The sequence below is a fragment of the Poeciliopsis prolifica genome, unplaced genomic scaffold (genome assembly GCF_027474105.1).
Source record: "Poeciliopsis prolifica strain line A6 unplaced genomic scaffold, Auburn_PproV2 SCAFFOLD019, whole genome shotgun sequence".
NCBI lineage: Eukaryota > Metazoa > Chordata > Actinopteri > Cyprinodontiformes > Poeciliidae > Poeciliopsis > Poeciliopsis prolifica.
In genome coordinates this window covers 7,425,145-7,448,490 of record NW_026562394.1, presented here as the reverse complement: position 1 = coordinate 7,448,490, position 23,346 = coordinate 7,425,145, and the positions used below count along the sequence as shown (strand labels likewise).

At 40.3% G+C, this 23,346-nt stretch overlaps 1 protein-coding gene across 4 annotated transcripts in view; it reads right to left on the bottom strand.

The window, feature by feature from the left end:
- abr (ABR activator of RhoGEF and GTPase) overlaps positions 1-23,346 on the bottom strand; it is a 121,211-nt gene that overhangs the window by 84,539 nt on the left and 13,326 nt on the right. The window contains exon 1 of one of the 4 annotated variants that reach the window (XM_055043361.1): positions 15,105-15,550. The exons of 1 other annotated variant lie outside the window; for it this stretch is intronic. In XM_055043361.1, coding sequence (XP_054899336.1) covers positions 15,105-15,165 — 61 coding nt within the window. In that variant the 5' untranslated portion in view covers positions 15,166-15,550. Of the gene's footprint in view, positions 1-2,025; positions 2,111-7,518; positions 7,710-15,104; positions 15,551-23,346 lie in introns of those variants that run through there. 2 more of the 4 variants (XM_055043363.1, XM_055043362.1) reach the window with 2 other exon arrangements.

Below are 23,346 nucleotides of genomic sequence, written 5' to 3'. Positions count from 1 at the left end.
ACACACACACACCTCTCGATGAAAGCAAACAATTATACTTGAAGTGATGCACAATGGTTGAAAAAATTTAACCAAAACCAATTGGCAGAAAACAGAAACGTGGCTTCATTCACTAATAAAATCACTGGTGTGGATTTGGTGCATATGCAGACCAATCCAAACTGGTGGGTTTTGAGAAATCGGATGAACATTTATATACGATCCAGTGGCATATCTGATTGTCCAAATTCAACTCTTGTTGAAGAAGACTCTAGTCTCTGCTGATATGAGCTGCAGACAGCTATGATGCAAATAAAGACACAATTGTTGCATAATAGATCAGTTCGAGCTGCGGGGTTTTCTACTAAATAACCATTGCACCCTTTCATTGGGTGCAATGACCTCTGACTGTGTCAGTTCACATCACTCTCACTGTGACAGACAGCTCTCACTCCCTCTATTCCTCTCAATATCTGGGCTTTGGTTTCGTTGGAAAGGGCAAAGGCTGCCATGACAGCCGGTGAGGTTGATCCAAATGCCTTCTGCTTGTCCACAAAAGCGGCGTAATTTGATAAAGTCACAGTAACTAATTTGCATTTGAAACAGAGAGATATGAAGAAACTACCAGAAGGTAAAAATGCTGTTAGCTTAGGACTTTGAAACTCCACCAGTTTCCACATTTCACACAAACCACTGAAAACCCAAGAGGGAGATCTGGAATGATATGTCAATGAGCAGCACTGTCCATTATGCAAATTAAGTATAGTTTACAATGCATAACAACGTCTCATTCATCCAAAACTGAGCAAATTCAAAAATCTTCTCCACAATTAGACTATATGTCTATACTAAGTGCACACATTTCAAAGGTTTAAAATAGGTAAGTAATTGTATCATTAAGTTAAAATTATTTTCTAGAAAATTAGAGGTGATCAACTTCCACCCATTTTCAGTTCGGTTGCTAACTTTCTGACCATTAGCATTGGCACAATGATTAGCACAATTAATCAAATTAGTTTGATTCCAGGAAAATTAAAAACAGACTTCAAATTGAAATACAGGGTGAAATAAACTCTTGGAAACATTAAAAAAAAATCACATCTCAGGACAACATTGACAAGACTTTTAGAAAATTTGATTTGATTTCACCAGATTGTCAATAAATGTCAAGATGAACATAAGTCATAAAACATGGCTGTCTTTACAATCCATTGATGCAACTCCAAAACTTTAAACTAACTTCACAACATAATGACTAATAAAATAAGCTGTATAGTCGACACATTCATTGTCCCAGTCTTCTCCTTTCATCCGTTATGAGCGCTGAACTCGCTGTGCACATGGATCCAACTAATAAAATCACAGTGAGAAAAAGTTGCCGCTACAGTATGAGAATCTAATCTGGGAGCTGTTCTGCCTTCCTCAGCATTTTTCTCAGGAGAGAATGGATTACATTATGGCCTGCAGTCAGTCGACAGTGTGTGGGCACTAAGAAACTGGCGTGCAAACTGTGAGCGCTGCTGAAAATGAATAAGCAACCCAACGATTACACGAACCAATATTTCACCTTTCAGTTTTTTCCACACCTTCCATGACCACTTTCCAAAGTGTTTGCAGATGACAAGCGATTTCAAGAAAACTCTCTAAAGACAAGATAAAACAGTGTTAAAAACAAAACCCAAAAAATCTGGAATAATGTTTCAGCTGCCAAGTTTCAGGTTCCCACAATACATTAGTAGCAAGACGAATGCACAGTCATCGTGTTTGTGTGAGTGTGTTGATGCAGTGAGTGCATTCAGGCTTTTACACCTCCCTGTTCTGCCATTATCAATTAGGGGTGACACTGGGGAAATTAAAAGCTTTGGTGATGGCCTGTGTCTGCGCCCGGTTACACCACTCCACACTCATAAAGCAATTTTTTATAGCAGAAACACAACCGGCTACAAAGCGTAGTGCTTCAAATTCACAGATCAAAACACTTCAAATAATACTCTTTCATAACTTCCCTATTTTAAACCTACGAATAAAAAAACAAAACAAGCGTACCTGTTGGCTTAAAACAAGCAGCTGCTGACCAAAGAGGCAGATGAGGAGCGGTAGATTGCATTCTCTACTGGTAGCTGCTTCGTCCTGAAACCATCTGAACTGGAATCGATACATGAACACACCCATCTCTTCCAGAAAACATCTGACTTCACGATACAATGAGAGAGAAAGCAAGCGCCCACGTGTTCACGCAGCAGCAACAGATGAGCAGATGTTTCAGATGAGTCTCGCCGCACGCCGTCGCATTCCAATCTAGTTTGCTTCCGGAGCGTTAAATTGGGATTTTATTGGACGAGGGAGGCGGTTTGTTGGAGTTGACTGAAGGTGAAATTGGCTTTTGTTTAAAAGTGCATCGTGCTCTGAGCGCGATTAAAATCTGTTAATCCATCAGCTGCTTGCAGAGAAGAAGAAAAAAATCTGACTTGAGAAGGATTGAGAAGTTAGAAGAAGCAGCTGCAAACAGAAGACAACATGGTAAAGGACAAAGATACAAAGAGGTGAGAGTGACTCATTGTCACCATTTTCACAGAGTGGCTCTAATACATCAATTGGAGCTCTAAAAAAAAATATGTGGGCCACAAGTTTTGGGTCATTTATTTATAGTTCGTAAATAAGCAAACTATAATTACAAACTGAGGCAAGATTGTTGAGGACAAACTTGCCTCCTGATACACGTGCACTATGAAAAACCTAAGGTACGTATCTCAAATAAGAAACAGGACTTCATTTTCAAATGTTCAGCATTTTTTTCTCATTTAGATATGTGGCAAAATGGGAACAGTGTGAAAGATTGATCAATTAATTATCGAACTCAGGCTCAAGTCAAGCTGTGGCCTTCGGATAAACAGGTTGAAGTGGAATTTTTGCTCCTCGTTTCTCTAATCCAGCCTGATCGAGCTGATAATGGCTCGGCCCTCTGATAGGACTAACCGCTACGTTCAGGAAACAAACCCAATGAAGGCCAAAAAGAGGGTTGACCTCCATACAACACTCAAAACACAGAGAAATAGCAGTGGATGAACGAGAGTAAAAGTCTAATCAGCACGAACCATTGAGACCACACTAATATATATTTGTTTTGCAGTTCACCATTAAATCACAAATCCTCAGAAGCTAACTGAGATGAAGAAGGGTGCTCTTTATCTAGCTACTCCACACGGAGCGTGCACACATGAAGAGCACTTCCTGCTGGGGACAGGCTGATAGAAGGCAGTATTGTCCCTTAATATGCCAAAGGACAGACAAATCCACACCTGCTGGATATCTTCACGAGCCATATGCCTGTAGGCAGCAAAAGATAAGGACCCTCCTCTGTACTTGCATGCAGTCCCTCTACATCCCCCCAAACTCAACCAGGAGATGTTGCCATAGCAGCCAGTCACTATATGTTACAACTACCTGGTATAGATCTTCATATTTCAGATGGGTTAGAAATGCCACACAGCTTCCAAGCATCATGGCAAACACACCCCACCAAACACATGGAGACACACCTAAAGACCCAGAAACACTTTCACTCCAGCCAAACCGCTCCCCACACTAGCAGCAGGTTTGAGGAGACAAATCAGTCACATGTACTGAAGAGCTATTCAGTGCCCACACACCCGCAGTAAAACAGTGCTGTAGATCTGCTGTGTGTGCTTCTACTCCTAAGCGTGCCACTAACTGTACTGTGCATGTCCGCTGTTGGGCATGTGCTAATGGAAAGTGAATCAAACCGTGCAGTGACACAAAAGCACTACAATGAAGTCATTAAAATGCAAAAGCCCGGCTTAAGCCTTTGGGGTGACCCAATCGGCTGTTGTGCTGTCTGTTTAGTGGGCTCCACAGCCCAATTAGGAGAATATAATGCAGCTAAGAGAGAGCAAGTCTGAGACACTGAGGGCGTCGGACTGAGTAGTTCAGGGTCAAGGAAATGTTTCACACCACTTAAAACGTTGGGGGGTTACTATGAGTCAATAAGGCAGAGAAGATGCTCCTGTTTCATAACTAGCCTTTGAAGAAATAAAGATGGAGGACATACATGGACGTACTGCATACTCAAAGGAAGAGTAGTAGTTTTATATTTGATCTATTTTGTATTGTTCTAAACACGAGCAGGATCAAACAAATTGTAAAAGTGGCTAGCTAAATTGTAGTAGATTACCTAATTTAGCAGAAATGTTTTTAATGACAGCCATACAAAAGGCAGAAGACATTCTGTACTGTCAATAATAATAGTAATAAAGTGAAACCGTGATATTTATTTATTCCTTTCACCGCTCTGAATGAACGATGAGTAAATATGGTGTCACCTAGCTGTATCAGATTTGGTTTATTGTAAAAAGACTAAATGATTTGACTTAACAAAACTTGAATCAGGACATTTTTAAAAAACATTTTTCTAAAAATGGCTTCCTTCATAGACAAGACACCTCGTCTGTTGGCCACTTTTGAGTGGCTGTTTCTGTAATGTTAACACTCCTTGGCATGATTACTCCATACAATAATTCCATTTACTTCCTCTCCCTTTTTTACATTAAAGCTACAAAACGTTTACAGCCAAGCAATTATAGTTTGATACCAGATAAGAAGATATAATGAAAATGTACCACTCTCCAATTAACTGGCTAAAAATATCAAAACGCAAAGGATGAATGACACTGACATTGCTTTTAGATATATTGTGCGATGTTTTATTCCCAGGCGACCATGTAGAGACTGTCATCGCAGTCCCACAACTTGCTTCTGTTCACATCAATTAAGATAGAAGGAAGACAATGAGAAGAAAGTTTTGACCTCAAACGGGAGGAACACAAACACTGTCTTGAAAACAGAGCAAGCTTAGAATATCAGTCTAAAGTCAACAACAACTCTGGATGGATGGATTTCTGATGCAGGACATGCTTGGACTAGATTACAGAGCAACATGTGGGGGTGGGGAGGTGCAGCTGTTACAGAACAAAAGTCATGTTGACATGACCAGTCCTGATGATCATGTCAACACTACTTTTCATGTGTCTCCAAATATGCATGTACTGGTTACAGATTTAAAATTATACAAAGATTTTAAAATTTTCAAAATTGTCCAATGTATCATTTGCACAGTCTGAAGTCCTTGGACGGTAAGCTCTCAGAGAATTTGCCTGCCTGTCAGTAACAAAGTTGCTCTATGTTCTCCCTTCGTGTCTCGGCGAACTGTTAATCACCAACACTTTTCTGTAGTTCACAAGAAAAAGCCTCTGCTATGCGGAAAGTGATGGAAACAAAAGGAATGCCACACATTATTGTCATTATGATAATGATTTTAAGAGTCCAGTTGGCAAGCTGTGAGGCTTGAGCAGCAGGCCTGTTAGGCAGCAGACAGTTGGTCTGTCTCAGAGGAGCCAACAAATATCAGCTTTTATAGCCTCCCAGTGTCCAGTATAAACAGCAGAAGAACTAAAAAGAAATCCCTTTTACCCCAATAAGCATGTTCACTTAAAAACATATGCAGTAAGCATGTTTCCTCTTCCCTTACTGTCTACAACATGTGCAAATAGTATTAAAACTGATAAACCCAATAAAATTGAATCTTTTAAAAACCACTTTGCGTTATAACGGATATTCACTTTCCTGTTTTTTGGGGGGGGAAGATGGGGAGTTTAGAATATTTTCACAACTTTAGGGGCCTTTTTTTAAAAAGAAAAAACATGCTGTGAGGAAAGGGGCAGAAAGAACAGGGAAAAGACATGCAGCAAAGGCTTTTTGCTGATATTTGGGTGATTTTCAGATGAAAAATTGGTTTCACAATGTAAGTATCAGCCGACCACCCAAAAATCAGGAAAGTGTGACTGATTTATTGACGACTTTAGGAGAGACATCTGTACAAGTTTGAAACTACTCATCCAAATTTAAGTGGAACTTTGTCAGAAGTGACTCAAAGATTTTATGAAATTGACATCTCCTATTGGTTCTCTGTCAATTGGTGAAAACAAGGTGTCTTATCATATCACTCAGTTTTCTTGTTTGTACACAAGCATATGGAGATAATTACAAATATTGATTATTAACCAGGTGCAGAGGAAACAACCTGATCCTGAATGTCAACAAGACCAAGGAGATCATCGTAGACTTCAGGAAATCCAGACCCACCCACACACCACTCCTCATCAACGACTCAGCAGTGGAGGTCGTCAGTAGCACCAAGTTCCTGGGGGTGCACATCAAGGACAACCTCAGCTGGTCTCCCCACATCTTCTCACTGGTGAAGAAGGGCCAGCAGCGCATGCACTTCTTGCGTCAGATGAAGAGAGCATCCCTCCCGCCCCCCATCCTTCAGACCTTCTACAGAGGGACCATCGAGAGCCAACTGACCAGCTACATCTCCATCTGGTCTGGGAGCTGCAGGGCCTCTGATTGGAAGTCTCTACAGAGGGTGGTGAGGACAGGGGAGAAGATCACGGGGGCTCTGCTTCCCTGCATCAAGGACATTGCAGAGAGGCGCTACCTATCTCGGCTCACCAGATCCTCTCCGACCCCACCCACCCCAACCATGGACTGTTTTCCCCCCTGGCGTCTGGAAGAAGGTTCCGCAGCATCTTGTGCAGAACAACCAGACTACTGAACAGTTTCTTCCCCCGGGCCATCAGACTGCTTAACGCCACATAACACCCCTCCACACACTCTCAAACCAAATGACCCCCCCATGGACATGGTCAATACATGCACTTTAGTTTAGTTTTTTTCACAACACTGAACCTGTGTATTCTATGGCACTTGTATTGTATTTATTTATTTATTGGGTAGTATAAGGTTTTAGCTCTGCTACACTGGTAGCCAAGTAACGACATTTCGTTGTCAAGATTCACCTTGTGTTTTTTTTTTGTACAATGACAATAAAGGAAGTCTAAGTCTAAGTCTATTAAAATGTGAAAAATTTCAATTATTCCATATGTAGATTGAAGATATATTATATGACGATCAAAATAAAATATGGTGTGTAATGGCTGCTTCAGCTTCCTGCCTGTTTGTGTCATGTGACCTGTTTAATGTGATGTATTCAGACATCCACAGACAGCTTGTTGGTATAGGAGAGAAGAAGGAAAAATTAAGGCATAACACATGCAAACACACACACAGGATATATTCCTCTCCTTACTTTTACTCCCACTCACTAATCCCATATCAAAAGATCACGAACCTATCCACATGACGCCTTAATTCTGTGCATTTGGCCGTTTCCCTTATTTTCTCACTGAGGATTTCTCAAATGTCAAAGAGCCAATCAGGCTGAACAGCATCCGTTGACATAAGCATATAGACAACACACTGAGACCAGATGGCAACAGCTCAGTAGGGCAATTAATCTTTAATGAGCCCGGCAGAAGCGCATGTATACGAAGACACAAAGAAGAGAAAAGTGCCAATGGCCTAATGGATTCTTGGTTTATCCGCCATAAACTTATTGAAGAAATATCTCTAAATTCCGAATGTAATCAAATTTGCGATGAATTAGTACATATGTTTGCTCACCTGCGTCTGGCTGGTTGACTGGTTGTTGCCCGAGTGCGTCCATCAGCCCCAACTCATAATGGTCTCATCTTCCCTTCCTGTCTCCCCCACTCCTCTCTTCCGCTACACTAACCTGAATGCTTAATGATGGCCCCTGCCTTCCGGGAGCATGTAAACATGCCAGCCTCATCATTGGCTGAGGAAGAGAGGTCTTTCTGTGCCGATTGGCTGAGACAGATGGGGCATGGATGGCAGAGGAGGAAGAGGATGGTGGTTACTATAGCCCTACAGCATGACTGCTGTCTATGTCATGGGGCACTCACACACACACACACACACAAAAGGCTTCAGCCCCCTCAGGGTATAGTGATGGTCCCCACAGAGTAAGAGCGCAAACACACTGAGACACATGACACACCCTCTAACATCAACCACAACAAAGGACATAGAGCTTAACCAAAATAATGGTGGCAAGACATCTGATACTAAACCCATTAGTTCCTTTTAGAAGCTTAACATCCAAAATCAGTTTCATATTTAAGATACTTTTCAATTTGTAGAAAATGTTTAGTTTACCAAATTCTAACAATCATCCGTCCTTTCTCGCAAGGACCTAATGCCTACTTCACATGGAAAGATTTTTTAATTATTGGCTGATTTTCAAAACCTGAGAGACTGAAGAGAATAAGAAATTAAAGATCTATCAGGTTTGGTACCAGATTGTGTGGTTTACAGCAAACCACACACACGACCATTGAGATCTCAGGAAAATCTCACAAAACCTTTCAAGATCAAACATGACTTCAGAGTAAAAAACATGGAAGACACAGACGAGGCAATGGCAACAGGTCTGTGGGCTGTTCATAACAGAGACAAAAACAATACAAAAAGATGTCTCCTATATTCACCTGACTTTGTGGTGTGCCATGGCAGTTGTTTTGTCATCTGTATTTTGGATTCCCCTCCATGCTTTCCATCAGCTCCATTTCTGACTGGCTACACATCATATAAAAGGCTAAGCAATGTTTATTTCCATCATGTTGCTGTTTGTGCACATGTTTCGGGAATGGCAGGGGGTTGGCCATGTGGTATTTTGTATATGGGCATGACACAATGATAGTGATTGTGGAGTGCTAATTTTTTCAAGGTGTTAAAAGGGTAGGGAAACATTTATTAGTAAATATTGATTATTAGCCATAGCAGAATTACTAATATCAGATATCGATAATATTGGTGGCACGCTGGATTTAATCAGCATTTCTTTGCTGTCAGATTTCTCTAAAGGTTTTGTAAGACATAATTTAATAAATACAGCTCATATCAGTAACTTATTAAACAATAGCTAAGCTGTCTTGCTCCTGCTTGTTTGCTGCATGTTGATCTATAACATATTGTCAGTGACAAAAGCTGCATCCATAATGGAGTAGGTCGTCACTGAATGAACTCAGGTTGTCATGGTACAGCAGAACCCCAGCCGGGAAGCAAGCAACTAAGAAGTCAAGGCAGACTTGCGAATGATAGCCAGATCTCAGTATCACTGCTGTAAGCTCGACGTGTTCACTTGGAATAGTCAAATTAGTCATTTTCCAGCATTTTTTCTTCCGCTAAATAAAACTGTGGAGCATATTTTTGTGAAGAACTGAACTTCTTACGTAAGCCTGAACTCCTTAACAGGCCCAAAGCAAAGACAATGCTTGAACACAAAGCAGAGAAACATGGCACTGAGGAGGTAGCAGAGATTACTGTATTACATAACAACAGTGCTTGAGGCTGACTCAGATTGTTTCCTGCTCATGTGTGTGACAAGAAGTCTGAATGGCTGTTTCTGTAGCTACAGCTCAGAGAAAAGAAAGAACTGATTCATCTGATGACCAGGACAACAGTAGGGATGAAACGACATCGATTCAAAGCTTTGAATCAATATTCAAAGCTTGTAAGTCTAAATATTTAAATGCACTCAAATATTTAGTTATTTAAATATAGTAAATATGTAAATATACAACTGGCAAACACTTGGATTAGATGGCTGATTTAACCTAAGTTGTGGGTGGCTGAAACAACTGACATGTTTGAAAAACACTCTGAGATGACAGATTGCGATTTATGACCCCTGGAGTGTAGAAGTACTGGATGTTCTTTCTGAGAGAATAGAGAAAGACAAGTGGTTTGGTCACATCGGATCTCTGTAAGATGCAACAGCCGAGACATTCCTGGATTTACTGAAACTCCCCTCAGAGAGTTTGCTGGGAAGCTTCCAGAATCGCAGAGAGTCTGTCTGCTAAGACAAGGCATGTGACAGCCAAATAACTGCCAACATTTAACATTAGAAGACAGAACTGGGACTGAGTCGAAGTCAGCCAGGAGCTGCTGGCCAGCAGTAAACTCCATCAATTACAGTTAATGTGCTCCAGAGGGAATCCAGACAAAGAATATGGCAGCCTGGGAATCCCATCCATCTCTCTGTTGAAGTAGTGGGTCAAGATGATTCTCTTCCCAGCAACACTTTCCAGTTAATCCTGGGCAATCCCGATGTGTTCCCAGGCTTGAAGAAGGTACTTAATGTCCCTTTTGGGTGTTTTCACACGTGATAGTAGACTCAGTTCGATTGGGGACCAATGCTGCAACATTTGTTACATTTCAACTGATGCGGTTCACTTTCAAACAAACCAAACCCTTTGAAAAGACACTAAGCTTCCTTTTTTATGAAAAGGGAGTTATATTTTAGTAGTTGTAACATTTCTCTTTTAAATTTGGTAAAAGACCACAAGCCATTTCTCTCGCATGCGCTGCACAGGAACATTTGTATTGGTTGTAGAACTGAAATGCCCTGCGTAGAGTTTGCTTCCTGCTTTTGGAGTGGTCTCTGGTCTGTTTGGTGTTCAGACTGCAACAGAGTTCTCTTCAACTGAACTAAGACATTGATTTTTAGATGGAGCAGATTTTGCTTTTTAGATCCACACCATTTGTTAAAACCACAGGATGACTTAAGTTTAATTCTTGCCAGCGGCTGAGCCACGTCCGCATTGGCTGTGCAGCGGACTGCGCTTGTTCCTGTCTAATTAAAATGAACTTTATTTCCTCAAGATAAACGACGGGCTTTCAAAAGATAACCGGTCAAATACGGAATATATATATATAACACAACCTTTGATGAACATCAGAGATCGATGGCACATTCAGAATCTCCCCAAACAAACTGGACTTTCTAGGCAAATGAACAAGAGTGTAATGAAAAGACACACGTAATAAGAAGTAGTGTCACCAGCTGAGACAGTTACATCCCAATGACGGACTGTGACCAACTGACCAGAGGAGTTGGGGCAAATTTCATGACCATTTAGGTTATCTTAACTGATCATTAACACACTGGGCAGTGGATGACTATCAGAAATTGTTTGACATATGTCTTCAACATGTTATATTGGCATTTGGGCTTCTTCCTTAGCGGAACTGTGAACTCACAGCCAAACTCTACATTTATGAGATCACGCTTTATTTATTTCTTAATTGTGTAGTGATGAAGAATTGATGGATTACTAGCTATTAGAAACAGCTTATTTCAAACAAGAAATAAAAATACGGACTCATGCTACCATCTCTAACAAGTGACAAACTATTCATCTGCCAATCCTGATTAACATGCTGAGATTACTAGAGCACAACAGAACTACTCTTTGACACACTGGCGTGACAAACTATTTTTGTCGCATCCCCAGAGATACACATAAATTCAAGCCTTCCTCCCTCTGAATCGGATTAGGGTAAATCCATTTGACATATGCGCACACGTTACGTCCATGAATGTGCACGTGCCACATTGGCCTCGCCATGCCAAAATGTCCATATCCAGATTGTTACATAATCTGGCTTTCCCTTTTGATTGAGCTGCACATGCCACTGAAGCAAGACAGAGACAAGTCTAATTCTGTGAAGGTTGCAGTGAGGACCGTGAAGACGAGTCTATCACTATTAAATCCCAAGTATCAGACCGAGGTCGTAGTCAAGACATTTTAATTGATTGACTTGAGTTCCTTAGCAAACTCAATTTAAATGTTGTTCAAATCCTAACCAATTTTAAGTAGAAAATTTTTTGCATAGCTTGCAAAATAGCAGCAGAGAGACTGCATTAGTTGCTGAAAGAGACCGTCCGTCTGTCTCCGACATGCCGTCCTCCATGCATTGCACTTGGAATGTTTTCAGCACAGGCAGAGATGCACAGAGAGCAGCTGAAACACCAGATGTTAAATGTTATAATGTACAAATCAGAATGTAAAGTTTACAAAGCAGAATAACTTACTTCAATTTTTTTAGCACACACAATTCAAAACAACAGAATTATGTTGTGACCTTTCTGATCACGACGTCAGGGTTTGGTAAAGGAGCTATTGTAAACAATGGTCAATAGGAAACAACTTGACAAACTAAGCAAAAAAAATATTTTTTTTTAATCGATGACACAAAGCTAAAACACACAAAAAAATCACCAATCGCTGTAGCAGCAAAGTCATAAAGCTATGATTGATGTTACGTAATACCTTGGTATCTCACAAAGTCAGATTCTAAGACAGAAAACTGAGACAGCAACCTAAAGCATCAAACCACAGGAAGTGGGAAAAGTCCTCACTCTGCAGCAGATTAGAACAAAACTGATTAAGTTTATGACTCCGTTTGAGAAACCCACCAGAGACAGTGATTAGCCTCAGAACTGAAACAAGAGCTGAAAAAATGTTGACAAAAAAAAAAAATCTGAAGGGAAGCAGCTGAGACGTACTAATTGCTCTCAGAGATTTGACTACTTTAGATGCTGACTGGACAAATGTTGCAGAGGAAGACTGATGAAAGCTCTGGACTTGCCTTGTTTTTCCTTTCCAAGTGTGCTTGCTCTAACGTGAAAACTTTAATTTATCATGTTTTATTTTTACTGTTCGGCACTCTGGTGCCGTAAGCCTTTTAGGATTAGCCGTTGCAGAACAAACACGTGGCAGAAATGCGACCCGCTGCCTAAACCGGCGGTGGGGTTAAACAGAAAGGCTTCAGTCTCTCTGGGAGAAGCAGAGTCATTCTGCCTCTGAGCATTTACTCCCACTTGGCTCCTGTGGTTCAGGATGTGCGGTCACCGATCAGCGCACACAGCCATTAACACGTCAGCGGCTAAAAAGAAGAGATGCAATAACATCATTGTGTAAGTAACTCCCAAGAAAACAGGAATCTGTAGTCGGGATGCATACCCGTTTGAAAGCAGAGGGACGCGGTCAGCGTATTGCTTCCTAGGAAATATGAGTCACCTCACACATTCCGAGGTGTTATTAGTAAAGAAACTAATATCCAGTCTCCTGGTACTTCCATCTGGCCTCTGGTTCCATTAAAAATGGATCCACTTCCACAAGGTGTTGAATTAGAATGTAATCAGCTTCACATGGACTGCTGTATTCGGTGATTTTATACACCGAATACAGCAGAACCGTGTGAACGCTAAATATGATCCAGAAACTGATTATCACACAGAAACACAGCTCTGATGAATATTAATGCATGCATTGAGCAGCTAAAAATATCCAGCTCTGTAAGGCTTTTACAGTCATGAGAGAACACTGATGCCACTGGTATGTGGTCAACAGTAAGAGCAAAGAGCTTTTTCTTTAGGTCCCTGTTTCTCTGAAATAGGGGTCCAACTAAAGGGGACCTAAGTTACCCCTGGGGTGGGCACTATGTTAATATAATTATTTATATCTCCATGCTTGTTGACATTTGAACTAAGAAGTCGGGTTGCTCTGCAGACATTTTTTCTTACACATCATGTGAAGAATAACAAGATCAACAACAGAAAATGACACCACTGTAGGCACAAGACCTCCGTGTGTCGGCCAGGAGCATCTAAAGGTAGGACTCATCCGGTTAGAGAGACTTGAGCATCCTGCTAGGAGGTTGGAGGTGGAGGGCAATCAACTTGTGTGCAGTTTATTTTAAGTGGCGTTTCCTTCACAAGTATGCTTTCTTAAAAAAAACAAATGTCAGCGTTTTAAATTAGATATATAGTATTAGTTTTATCAGTCTTGAGTTTCGAAATGTCATTATTGTGGAACACATTTTTAAAGTCACCCTGTTTTTTGTGTTTTCAGTATTCAAACTCTGTCACGGATGATAATCGTTTACAAAATGTTGGCTGTCCTCTCAAAAGACTATTTGACGCTCCAACACAGTTACAATAAACAAACGATTAAACAAACCAAAGAGCAACACATCACAGGAAAGCACTTAAGATAATCTGCTTCAATTATTTTTAAATGAAACATTTCACACAATATTTATAAGAATAACGAGGGGAAAGTATATTCTACCACTCTGTACCACAAAGATAAAATGTTTTTCCTCTAAATTTTAATCCCACCAGGACTTCATGTTGTTCATCCTCCAATTTACTTTCTCTCAGGAGATTTCAACATGGTAACAGCAGTAGCGCAGTGGTGCAAATCCCAAGTGGCCGTGCCATGTGCCCAGGACTCCCATGGTACACACAAAGAAGCTCAAAAACACACCAACAGAACCACGGCTGCACCTGATCCAGCCTGGGTTTCGCTGCATAGAATAACAGTAGCTGATCTGAAAAAGAGCATTCACACATGTCACTAAATTATTGTAGGTTTTGGCGATATGGACTTGGGATTTCATCACAGTATTGTGTGGTATATTAAAATGATGATTTTATCACTTCCTTTTTAGGCTTAGTGTTCATATTGTCACAAACTTAATGCTGCTCTTGATGCCACACACTTAAAGAAGCGTGATTTATATCGCCAAACTGCACATAGAGACTTTATTTAATCATATTTTCAAATTTACTGACATTTGTGGATGCTCTGGCAGAAAAAAATGGGAGAAAATACTTTGTCAGTGTTTTGACATTAACTGAAATCAATTGTGAGAACAATAAATCAAATTTCTTTTCATGACAAGATATTTTTCACAATAAATGATGCTAAATGCCCATCCCTAATTTATGGGTATTGTTTTATATGAATGAGTATTGTGCTTTTTAAAACTAAACATCAACCAAACAAATCAAAGTCATTGGAATGTTAGGAGAGTCACCAAAGGGAGATTAAGAGATTGTTGTTTTATTAAACAGAACTGCCATCTGAACACTTATTGACCCAGTGTACAGCAAGTGTCTGGAGCACATCATGAAGGATACAGTAAAGAACTGATTAAAATTAAACATCAGAGAGCTGCTCTTCTGCACGGCTTGGAACATAAAGTTCTACCTCCAGGTTTTCAGACACATACTGCCAATATAAGGGCTTCCCCGGCCTTTATGTCTGAAAACAGCAGGAGTGAGGTATTGCCGCTCTAGAGCAGAAAAAAAATAATGGAGATGCAGATGAGTTTTCTGCTGAGTTACAGACATCCACCATAACACCTGCAGAGCAAAAGTCTTGAAAAAATGCAAAGAATTCAAACTGTGTGCATGTAATCGTGGGTGTAAGGGAAACGAGGAGGAAAATGGGGGGTGCAATGTAAGACAGCTTGAGGAACGTCTGTGAGTGGAGATGAGGACATGGATGGATGGACGGCTGGATGGATGGATGGATGGATGGAGAGATACATACTGCTGTAGAGAGTGTCGATCCAGGAGAGCCGGGGCAGACCGTGAGCGCTCAGAGGCTCCATCCTCCTTCGCTCTCCTTCTGTCACTCTCTCCGCTTCTCTCTTACGTCCTCCGCTCTTTAATCTCACCGCTTTTTGCAAAGAATTTCTGTTTTCTTATCCGCGATAAAAAGCCTTTGTCTGGCAGGAAAAAGCCCAGAGAAGCATTTGGAGAAAACGAAAGTGAAGAGACACCCCGGGGGTCCAACAGGCTGAAGGCGAGCGAGCTGAATGAGCGCAGGAGATGTGTCTGCGTGTATGCGTAGGTGTGTGTGTGTGTGTGCGCGCGCAAAAGAAAACAAGAGGTTGGAGACGAACACCACCAACCGTTGCTAGGGGAAAGGGAGAAACACTCCCTCTCTCTTTGGCTTGCTCTCTTCCATCCACCCCTCCTCTCTCTCTCTTGCCCTCTCTCTCTCGTCTCGATCCCAAATAAACGCCTCATCGGCTCCGCTCTCACACTCTCTCTTTTAAGCACAGGAACGAATTTGGAAGCAGTTGCGAAGCGAACGGTTTGTGTCACGACATGGGATGGGTAGCAGAATCTCTGCTGAAGCTGAACAGCTGGTTCAAAGTAACTCAACCAACTTTCTGACACAGAGCTATTACAAGAAATTAAGCTATTGGACTTAACTTCCTATATATGCATGACAGTAGGATATTCGTCATGTACTGACAAATATTAAGGAACAACACAGAGGTTTGATCTCATGCTTTAAAAACCAATACATTTACTGAATATTTTTTCTATATTACAAAGTGTAACGTACAAAACTAAACATAAACTAGAGATGTACAGATTACAGATTCTTGCCCGATCTCCAGCTTGAGGCTGATGCTATTTAGCCAATTCTGATTTTTACATTACATAGTAACATTATATATTACTATGTAATGTATTGGCAGGGTCATTAATAACAGAAGCACATACGATCAGAAACTTGCACACTCACACACCCATACCAAATAAATAATAGTCAGGAAGAAATTATGCAGATTTTATAGTTCAGAGTTAAACAGGAGATTAGCCATGTTTAGCTGAACCAGAACAAACAAGACATAAACATGTAACCAGGTCATTTGTTGGTAAAAAGGAAAATTACTTTATTGCATAGCAGCCCAATATGAAAACAATAATATACACCCAACACAATATGGCATCATATGGGAACTCAGAGATCCTAAATATGACATACATACATCAGTGTTTCCCCAAGTGTATTATAAGCCTGGCGGGCCACCAGCAGGCTAAGCATGACTTATTTATTTAAGTCTTTTTTAAATATCTGCATTTTTTAAGACTTTATAGTTGGTATTCAAGTATTAATCTTCCAATCTTTTGATGGTACATAATTATCAAGTGATATTTTCAAATTTCATGTCAACTTCAAAACATTTTTAACTCAAACACACGATGGGCCGCTGGATGAATGACTGCATGAGACAAAAACAGTGAAACTGAAAGGCCAGTAATGATGGCGTTATAAATTGCTTTTTTGACTTAGTCCATGCATCACAGTGCATCGCAAGCTCAAGGTCACAGCCTTTTACGGCACAAAAACTAACCAGGTGTTTTCGATCAGACAGCCACTCTTTTAGTCAGTAAGAAAAACAGAGAGATGAACTGTGCAGTTCACGTCATGTTTTGAGTGAGTATCATCTTCTGTTCCCGTGGCAACTCTCTGTAGCCCACTCATCAACACAGACACATGCGGGTTGAACATATAAAGGATCCACAACTCATGTACTGCACTACTTCTTCCTGACCGGACAAATACCTGCATTAGAACCAAAGCAGTTGCTATTATATTTATGTGCATCCTTTGAAAAACTGAAATTATTAACAAGAAATTCAGGGTGTCACGTTCTCAGAAAAAGACCTCATGTCACCCCTTTTAATAGTTTTGAGGTTTATGAACCTCAAAGCTATAGAGAAGGGCAATCGGGGACAGGCATCATGCCAGTGTCAACAAAGCCTGACATGAACCTTTTCCCCTCAACCCTCTGTTGGGCCTGCTCCCCCCTATATCCCTCCTCTCTAGCCAGCAGGGGGCTGGGGGAAAGTCTGGAGGGCTTAGAGGCAGAAAAACTTCAATTAGGAAACAAAGGATGACAGGAGGAACCCCAAAAACCACTCACCCCCTCCTTTCTCCTCAATCTTTCGAGGCAGCGGGGCCTGAGCACTCCTTTGTTTCACTACAGTCCTCATATGTGCCAGCTGATGAAAACATGCACAGGGTCACCATAAGGATGATTAAAGAGTTTCTATGTAGAGGTTTAATCCTTATCTCTGGTTTGTAGCATTTATTGTGGGATTATTAATGAATATAAATGTGCTATTAGGATGCACAGACATAAAGAGGTTCTCACAGAGCGAGCAGATGGAGATGAAGAAGGTTGGTGAGTGGTTCTTCATCAAAAATAGATTGATCATCCAGACGTATGGCTCCTTTGTCCCAAGTCTGGGACAAAAAGACGTGTTTCCCACGTGCATGTCTGATGTAGGCTTTTGAACACAAAGCTGCTAGTTTCATCCTCTACAATACATCATCATTCAAGGGCACCAGCAAAACAAAGACCTGAAACACAAACAAACCAGGCTGCAGTTAGCCTTCCTGGAGCGTCCCAAACCTACATCGATCAAAAATTAATAAGCAGTCAAGCTGTGTAGTAAAAGAGGGCCATTATGAAGTGTCTCTGCAAGAGTTTGCTCCCCCCACCTTGAACTCCTCCTCAGGTATTGTGGAGAGCGGCTGAAGTGTTTGTCTGGTTTCAGATGTTGAGGGGGGGTAACAGCAGCAGCATGGGGTTTTAAAATTCAGCAATACAAGAGTTCATTCTGCAGAAAGGTCAGCGTTCAACGATGGGCCGTCACACACTGTGTGTGTGGGCGCCCTGGCATTAAGGCAGAGGAGCTGGGAGGGATAAGATAAGTGGACTGATACGATCTTGACTTTAAGCTGTTCTTGGTTTTCATTTAGAGATAGGGTGTCACATTTTCTCAATGTCTCCACAGTGGAATTGATTTGTTCTGAAGGACAGATAGGGCTTTCTTCTGGATTAACATGACGCATCACGCTGCAGGTCTAAACATTGTCAACATGATTGAGTCTGGGTTTTCCACTTGGAATTTGTTTTCCCTGCATCATTTACAAGAACATTCACAATGAAAAGACTCATGTGGATCCTTGTTCTTCTGCATCAAGTGACCTATCTGCTACGCTTAGATATCCAGAGAGCAGCTGAAACAGTGGTCAATAAATTTTACAACGTTCAAAATCAATTGCTCAGGTTATGAAGACCAACTTTTTCTGGACGATTTATATGGCCTGAATTACACCACAAGCCAAGTTATCAACAAGTCATATCAAAACAAAATGATCAGAATGCTAATGTTAGCTTAGCAGTTCACTAAAAAGTTCAGAATAAAAACAGCAGAAGCAAGACGTGAGACAACACAACAATGTCAGTATGTTTGTTGAGTCACATATATCTTAAGAAACAAATAAGAAAAGATATGCAGGTTTTAGGTGATGCAATGTTACAACAGAAATTAATGCAAGAAAGTATCTGCTGCAGTCTGTCAAGAAAGACATACTGCAGCGTCCAAAATGTCATTGGTCAACAAGTTAAGTTAATCACAATTACAATACTATTATATGTGACGTATAGCCACTGGATCATGGTGTGTCACTTTTTAACTGACCTGGATCTGTATCAGTTAGCATAGATAAATAAATAAATGAGAAGTCTGCAACTTCAGGAGAAAAATAAGCATGCCTTGGTTACTGTATAGCATGATACTCCAAAACTTCTGGGCTCTAAATATAGGTTGAGGTATTACAGAAGACAATCATTTTGATCTCAGCTGGTCTCATTAAAATAAGGCGTTAATGTCATGACATTGATCTAAGAGAGAAATTGTGTTCAACAAAAACAAGCTTTTAATGAATATAAGTATCTGTTTCCATTAGTTTATTACACTGACTTTAGGAGAAAAACAGATATAACTGCACTTTGACATTTAAACTAAAATACCTCTGGTTCCTGTCGTGACATTTCTAGAGATAAATAAAGATTTCCTGTCAAGAGAAATCTTGGAGGAAGTCTGTGTGATCGCTACCAGCCGACTGACACTGTGTGGGGAGGTATGTGTGTAATTAGGGAGCGTGGTGTTCTTCTGGCCAATCAGACAGCCACCCACCGCTCCTACCATCAGGATCTACCCAGATACTCTTGCCCCACAAACCACACCCACATCCTCTGCTTTTTGCCCCCTTCGACATGTCAACCCCAGATAAAGGCCTGAGGGAAGATTGGGTGATGGGTGGATTGGAAACGGGGGGTTGCTCATCTCTAGGAGATGTGCTGGGGAAAACTCCGCTGCACCCCCTTCATCTTCTCTCAGTTTGAAACTGGAATATTGAAATGAAACAACCAGCAATAAAAAAAATGGCTTGCAGCTAATAAATACTTGATCCTGCTTAACCTCCACCTAAACACACAACATTTCAAGCATTAGAGCTTGTGTGTGTGTGGACTTTAGAGTATGTGGGTCAGCGTATGCAGAAAGTAGACAGCTGTGTTTCCATGTGAGTGGCTTCTAATGAAGCACTGGTGTGAAACAGAAACCACAGCTTTAGAACCAAAAATATCTGACATGTAGGATGTGTTTTCAAAATAATCAACACTTCTGTCACCAACAATTAATGTGCCGACGGTAATGATAGCTGTAGTGTGTTGTTTAAAGAAAGTGACAATCACAAATGGATCCAGATGAAATTTTTTCGCACATGTCCCTTTGTGTAGGAGGCGGCAGGGACAAGCAATGAGCGTGCATTATTTAAAAGCATGGAGTGCATCATTCATAAAATGTCTGCATGTTAAATGGGAATCCCTGACTTGATCTACATTACTGTTCTATTGATTCTGATGTCCTGCTAATTATCTCTTCTTTAAGTAAAGAAGTGGGTAATGCATTCTTTTACAGCCACCTCTTCACTTTTTGAGCTTTAGGAAAATAGATGTCAGATACTGACAAATGGCTACATAACTGATTTCTTTACTTACTAATTTATATTGAACTGGAAATAAACTGCCTACACAGGAAAAATTGAAGATTTTATATTGTTGTTTATGAGAGCATTCGATCCTCCAAATCCATCCATCTCATCTGCACTGGATCCCCTTCCTTGAAGCCATCATCGACTATTATGTGGAACAACTTAGTCTTTTCTATATTAATTCTGTCTCTTATATTTGCAAATTTAAAGTTCCCCTCAGAACTCAGTCTGTTTGTGTAAAGGAGAGAGAGAGTCGGGACAAAGGGGTTCAAAATAATCTGCGTGTGTGAGTAAAAGAGAGAGCGAGACGTGAAGCCATAGAGAGAGTATTCATCGCCCGCCAGCTGAATTCACTTTGATCTATTGAGGTCAATGTAGAAATCGTCTGAATCACGCTGCGATTGGACAGACACCAGATAACAAGCGTTGCCCCCACATCGTACACACACACACACGCGAATCCTGTTGTATACACAGCCTCATACGGTGTTTATGCTGATTACTCATCTTTGTTTTTCTCCATTTCACAACATGCATCCACAACAGAGAGAACAGAAAAAAGCTCCATTAAAATTCTGTTCTGTAGGCATTTCGTTATTTCAATGAACTAAAATATCATTGTTACATTTTAAGTTTTTGCAATAAATCAAAATAAAAAGTTGAAATGAGAAATACATTCGGTACCACTTTCTAAGCAAAGGGCTACTGCCCTCTAGTGTCCGTATTAAGTTGCAGTAACATGAGAAATTCAAGGAAAGGTTTGTGTTTGTGGTTATAAACACAGCAAACAATCGCTCCCCCAATATTTAACATTTAAATTTAAATTAGCAAGGCGATTTTAAGCGAGGCTCATTTATCGGATGACATAGTAATGAGGAGATGCATTACAGATATAAATGCAATATATGGGACAAAGTTGATTTATTACACTTTACAATAGATTGAAGGTTTATGTATTATAAGACTCAAAGTTTGTGATTTTCGCCATACATTTTAAAGCTAATAATGTATTTATCTGAATTGTGTAATTTCAAACACTACAGGAACTAATTATTAATTACTAATTTATTTGGAAACAAAGGAGCAGATGTCTGAATAAACAATTTTTTACAGAGTGTTTAAATACGTTTTATACAGTATTGACAAAGGCAGCCATATCAGATTTTGAGTTTGAGATTTTTTTTCTTGCCTACTTGTAATTGTTACTGCCAATAAGAATGGCACATTTCTTCTCTTAATTATGCAGTGCAAATGGATAATAATGTTTTAAGTTTTCATTATGACACAGTAATCAACTGGCAAAGTCAAAGTCCTGTTGCTTAACGGATTTATGTCTGTCACTATGGTGCTAACTCAGAAAATGTAGCACCTGAGTTTGGAGGTTCACAGACTAAGTAGTTTATGCCATATTGATATTATTTTTGCACTGACTATTGGATGGACCCCCCAGCCCAAAACAATGTCTTCACAAATCTGTTCTTTTTTGGCAACATATAAGCATTGTATGACAACTTTTTTCAAATTAGGATTAAATAAACAAAGAAGATAAATATTTTATGTGTCCACTAGAGGGAGTTCTACCCATTGCTTAAACATAAAGACCAGAGTCTCCTGAAGTTGGTGTGAGCTTCAGTTGTATTACTGAGGGTCTCATGTTGCAGATAAACAGTCATCTGGTTATGTGGTTTACAAGCTAGTTGCTGTTTTATCCGTGTCTGTGTGGGTTTAATGCTGCCGAGGTGATGCTTGCTCACTTGGAGCACCACTGGAGTCCAGTGTCACCAGAAATGAAAAGCACCATAAAATCATACACACATGCACACACTGACACCTGAGAGGGGTTGGGTGCAAAAGGAGAGTAAAAGCTGCTTTGTGAAGGTACGACCGGAGAATTTTTCTATATCCACCTGTTAAAGCTGGTTTTTAGTTTGGTTACCCTGGAAAATAGACCCAGATTTCACCATCATTTTAAACATAATCTCCCACCAGGGATTAAGACATGAGCAATATCGCTCTCTGCCCAGAAGAATCACATGTTCTAATGACCTTTATTGAACAGCAAATGGCTAGAGATGTCGAGTCAAAGACAAGGAGGAGTATGGCCTCTGTAAATAGGATGCATGATTAACCAACAGAGTTAACCAGGAAGGTGGTTTACCTTCGCATAAACTGTGATTTCATGGTAAAAAAGCTTAAAGTCAACTTCAAAATCAACAACAACCTTTGTAGAGAAAAGCTAGAACTATAAATTAAAACAATAACTATGATGAGATGCACATTTTAATAGCAAGCTGTGTCTCGGTTCTGGAATAACAGAAAGAAAGTTTACTTGCCCAACATCCACTTAGTGGATTTTGTTTCCATTAGCAATTGTGGACACGGACACTTGACACCCATAGCAGGTACTCAGGTGACCTGAAACACAATCAACTGCTTCCGCTCCTCTTCCATGCACTTTCACAAGCGGGAAAGCTTTTTGCAAAAAATAAATTACTAGAACCCCTGAAATGCTTTCCATTTCTTTCTCCAACTTTTCACGTTTCCTCCAACTAAGCTGGGGAAGTGAAAGTGGTTAGTGTAGCAAAGGATGTCTTTTAGATTGTGATCCAGAGGAAACAGAGAATGTTTTCATGTTCTTTGCGCAGGTGTTTCAACAGAAAATACAAATGTGTCAGTGATTCCCTGGTGTAACGGTGACAACAGAAACAGCTCGGTTGAAAAAGGCCACAGAAGGGACTCAGTGACAAAGTCTGAGGGAACGCTTCGTCTTGTTACACACTGACAAAGGACTGTCACTAGATTTAAGTAAAACAATAAAATAAAATTGCATTTCTTTCAGTAAAATGTATCAAATCTAAAAAGGCACAGCAGCTCAGGTGATCTTCTTAGTCCACGATATTTTTTCTTAAATGCCTGAATGTAGCAGTTGTTTGATACAGCAACACTGCTGATATGAGGATTCTCACACCAGCAGGGACAATGAAAGCCTGACCAAGAATGTGTTCATGACTTTCCCTGTCATCCCACTTATCTCTAGATTTTGAGTAACATCCTCTCAATAACAAACAATAACTAAATGACGAATTGCCCTTGATTTTTCTTATTACTTATCAAAGCTTTTTTTTTTTTTTTCAAGCTACTA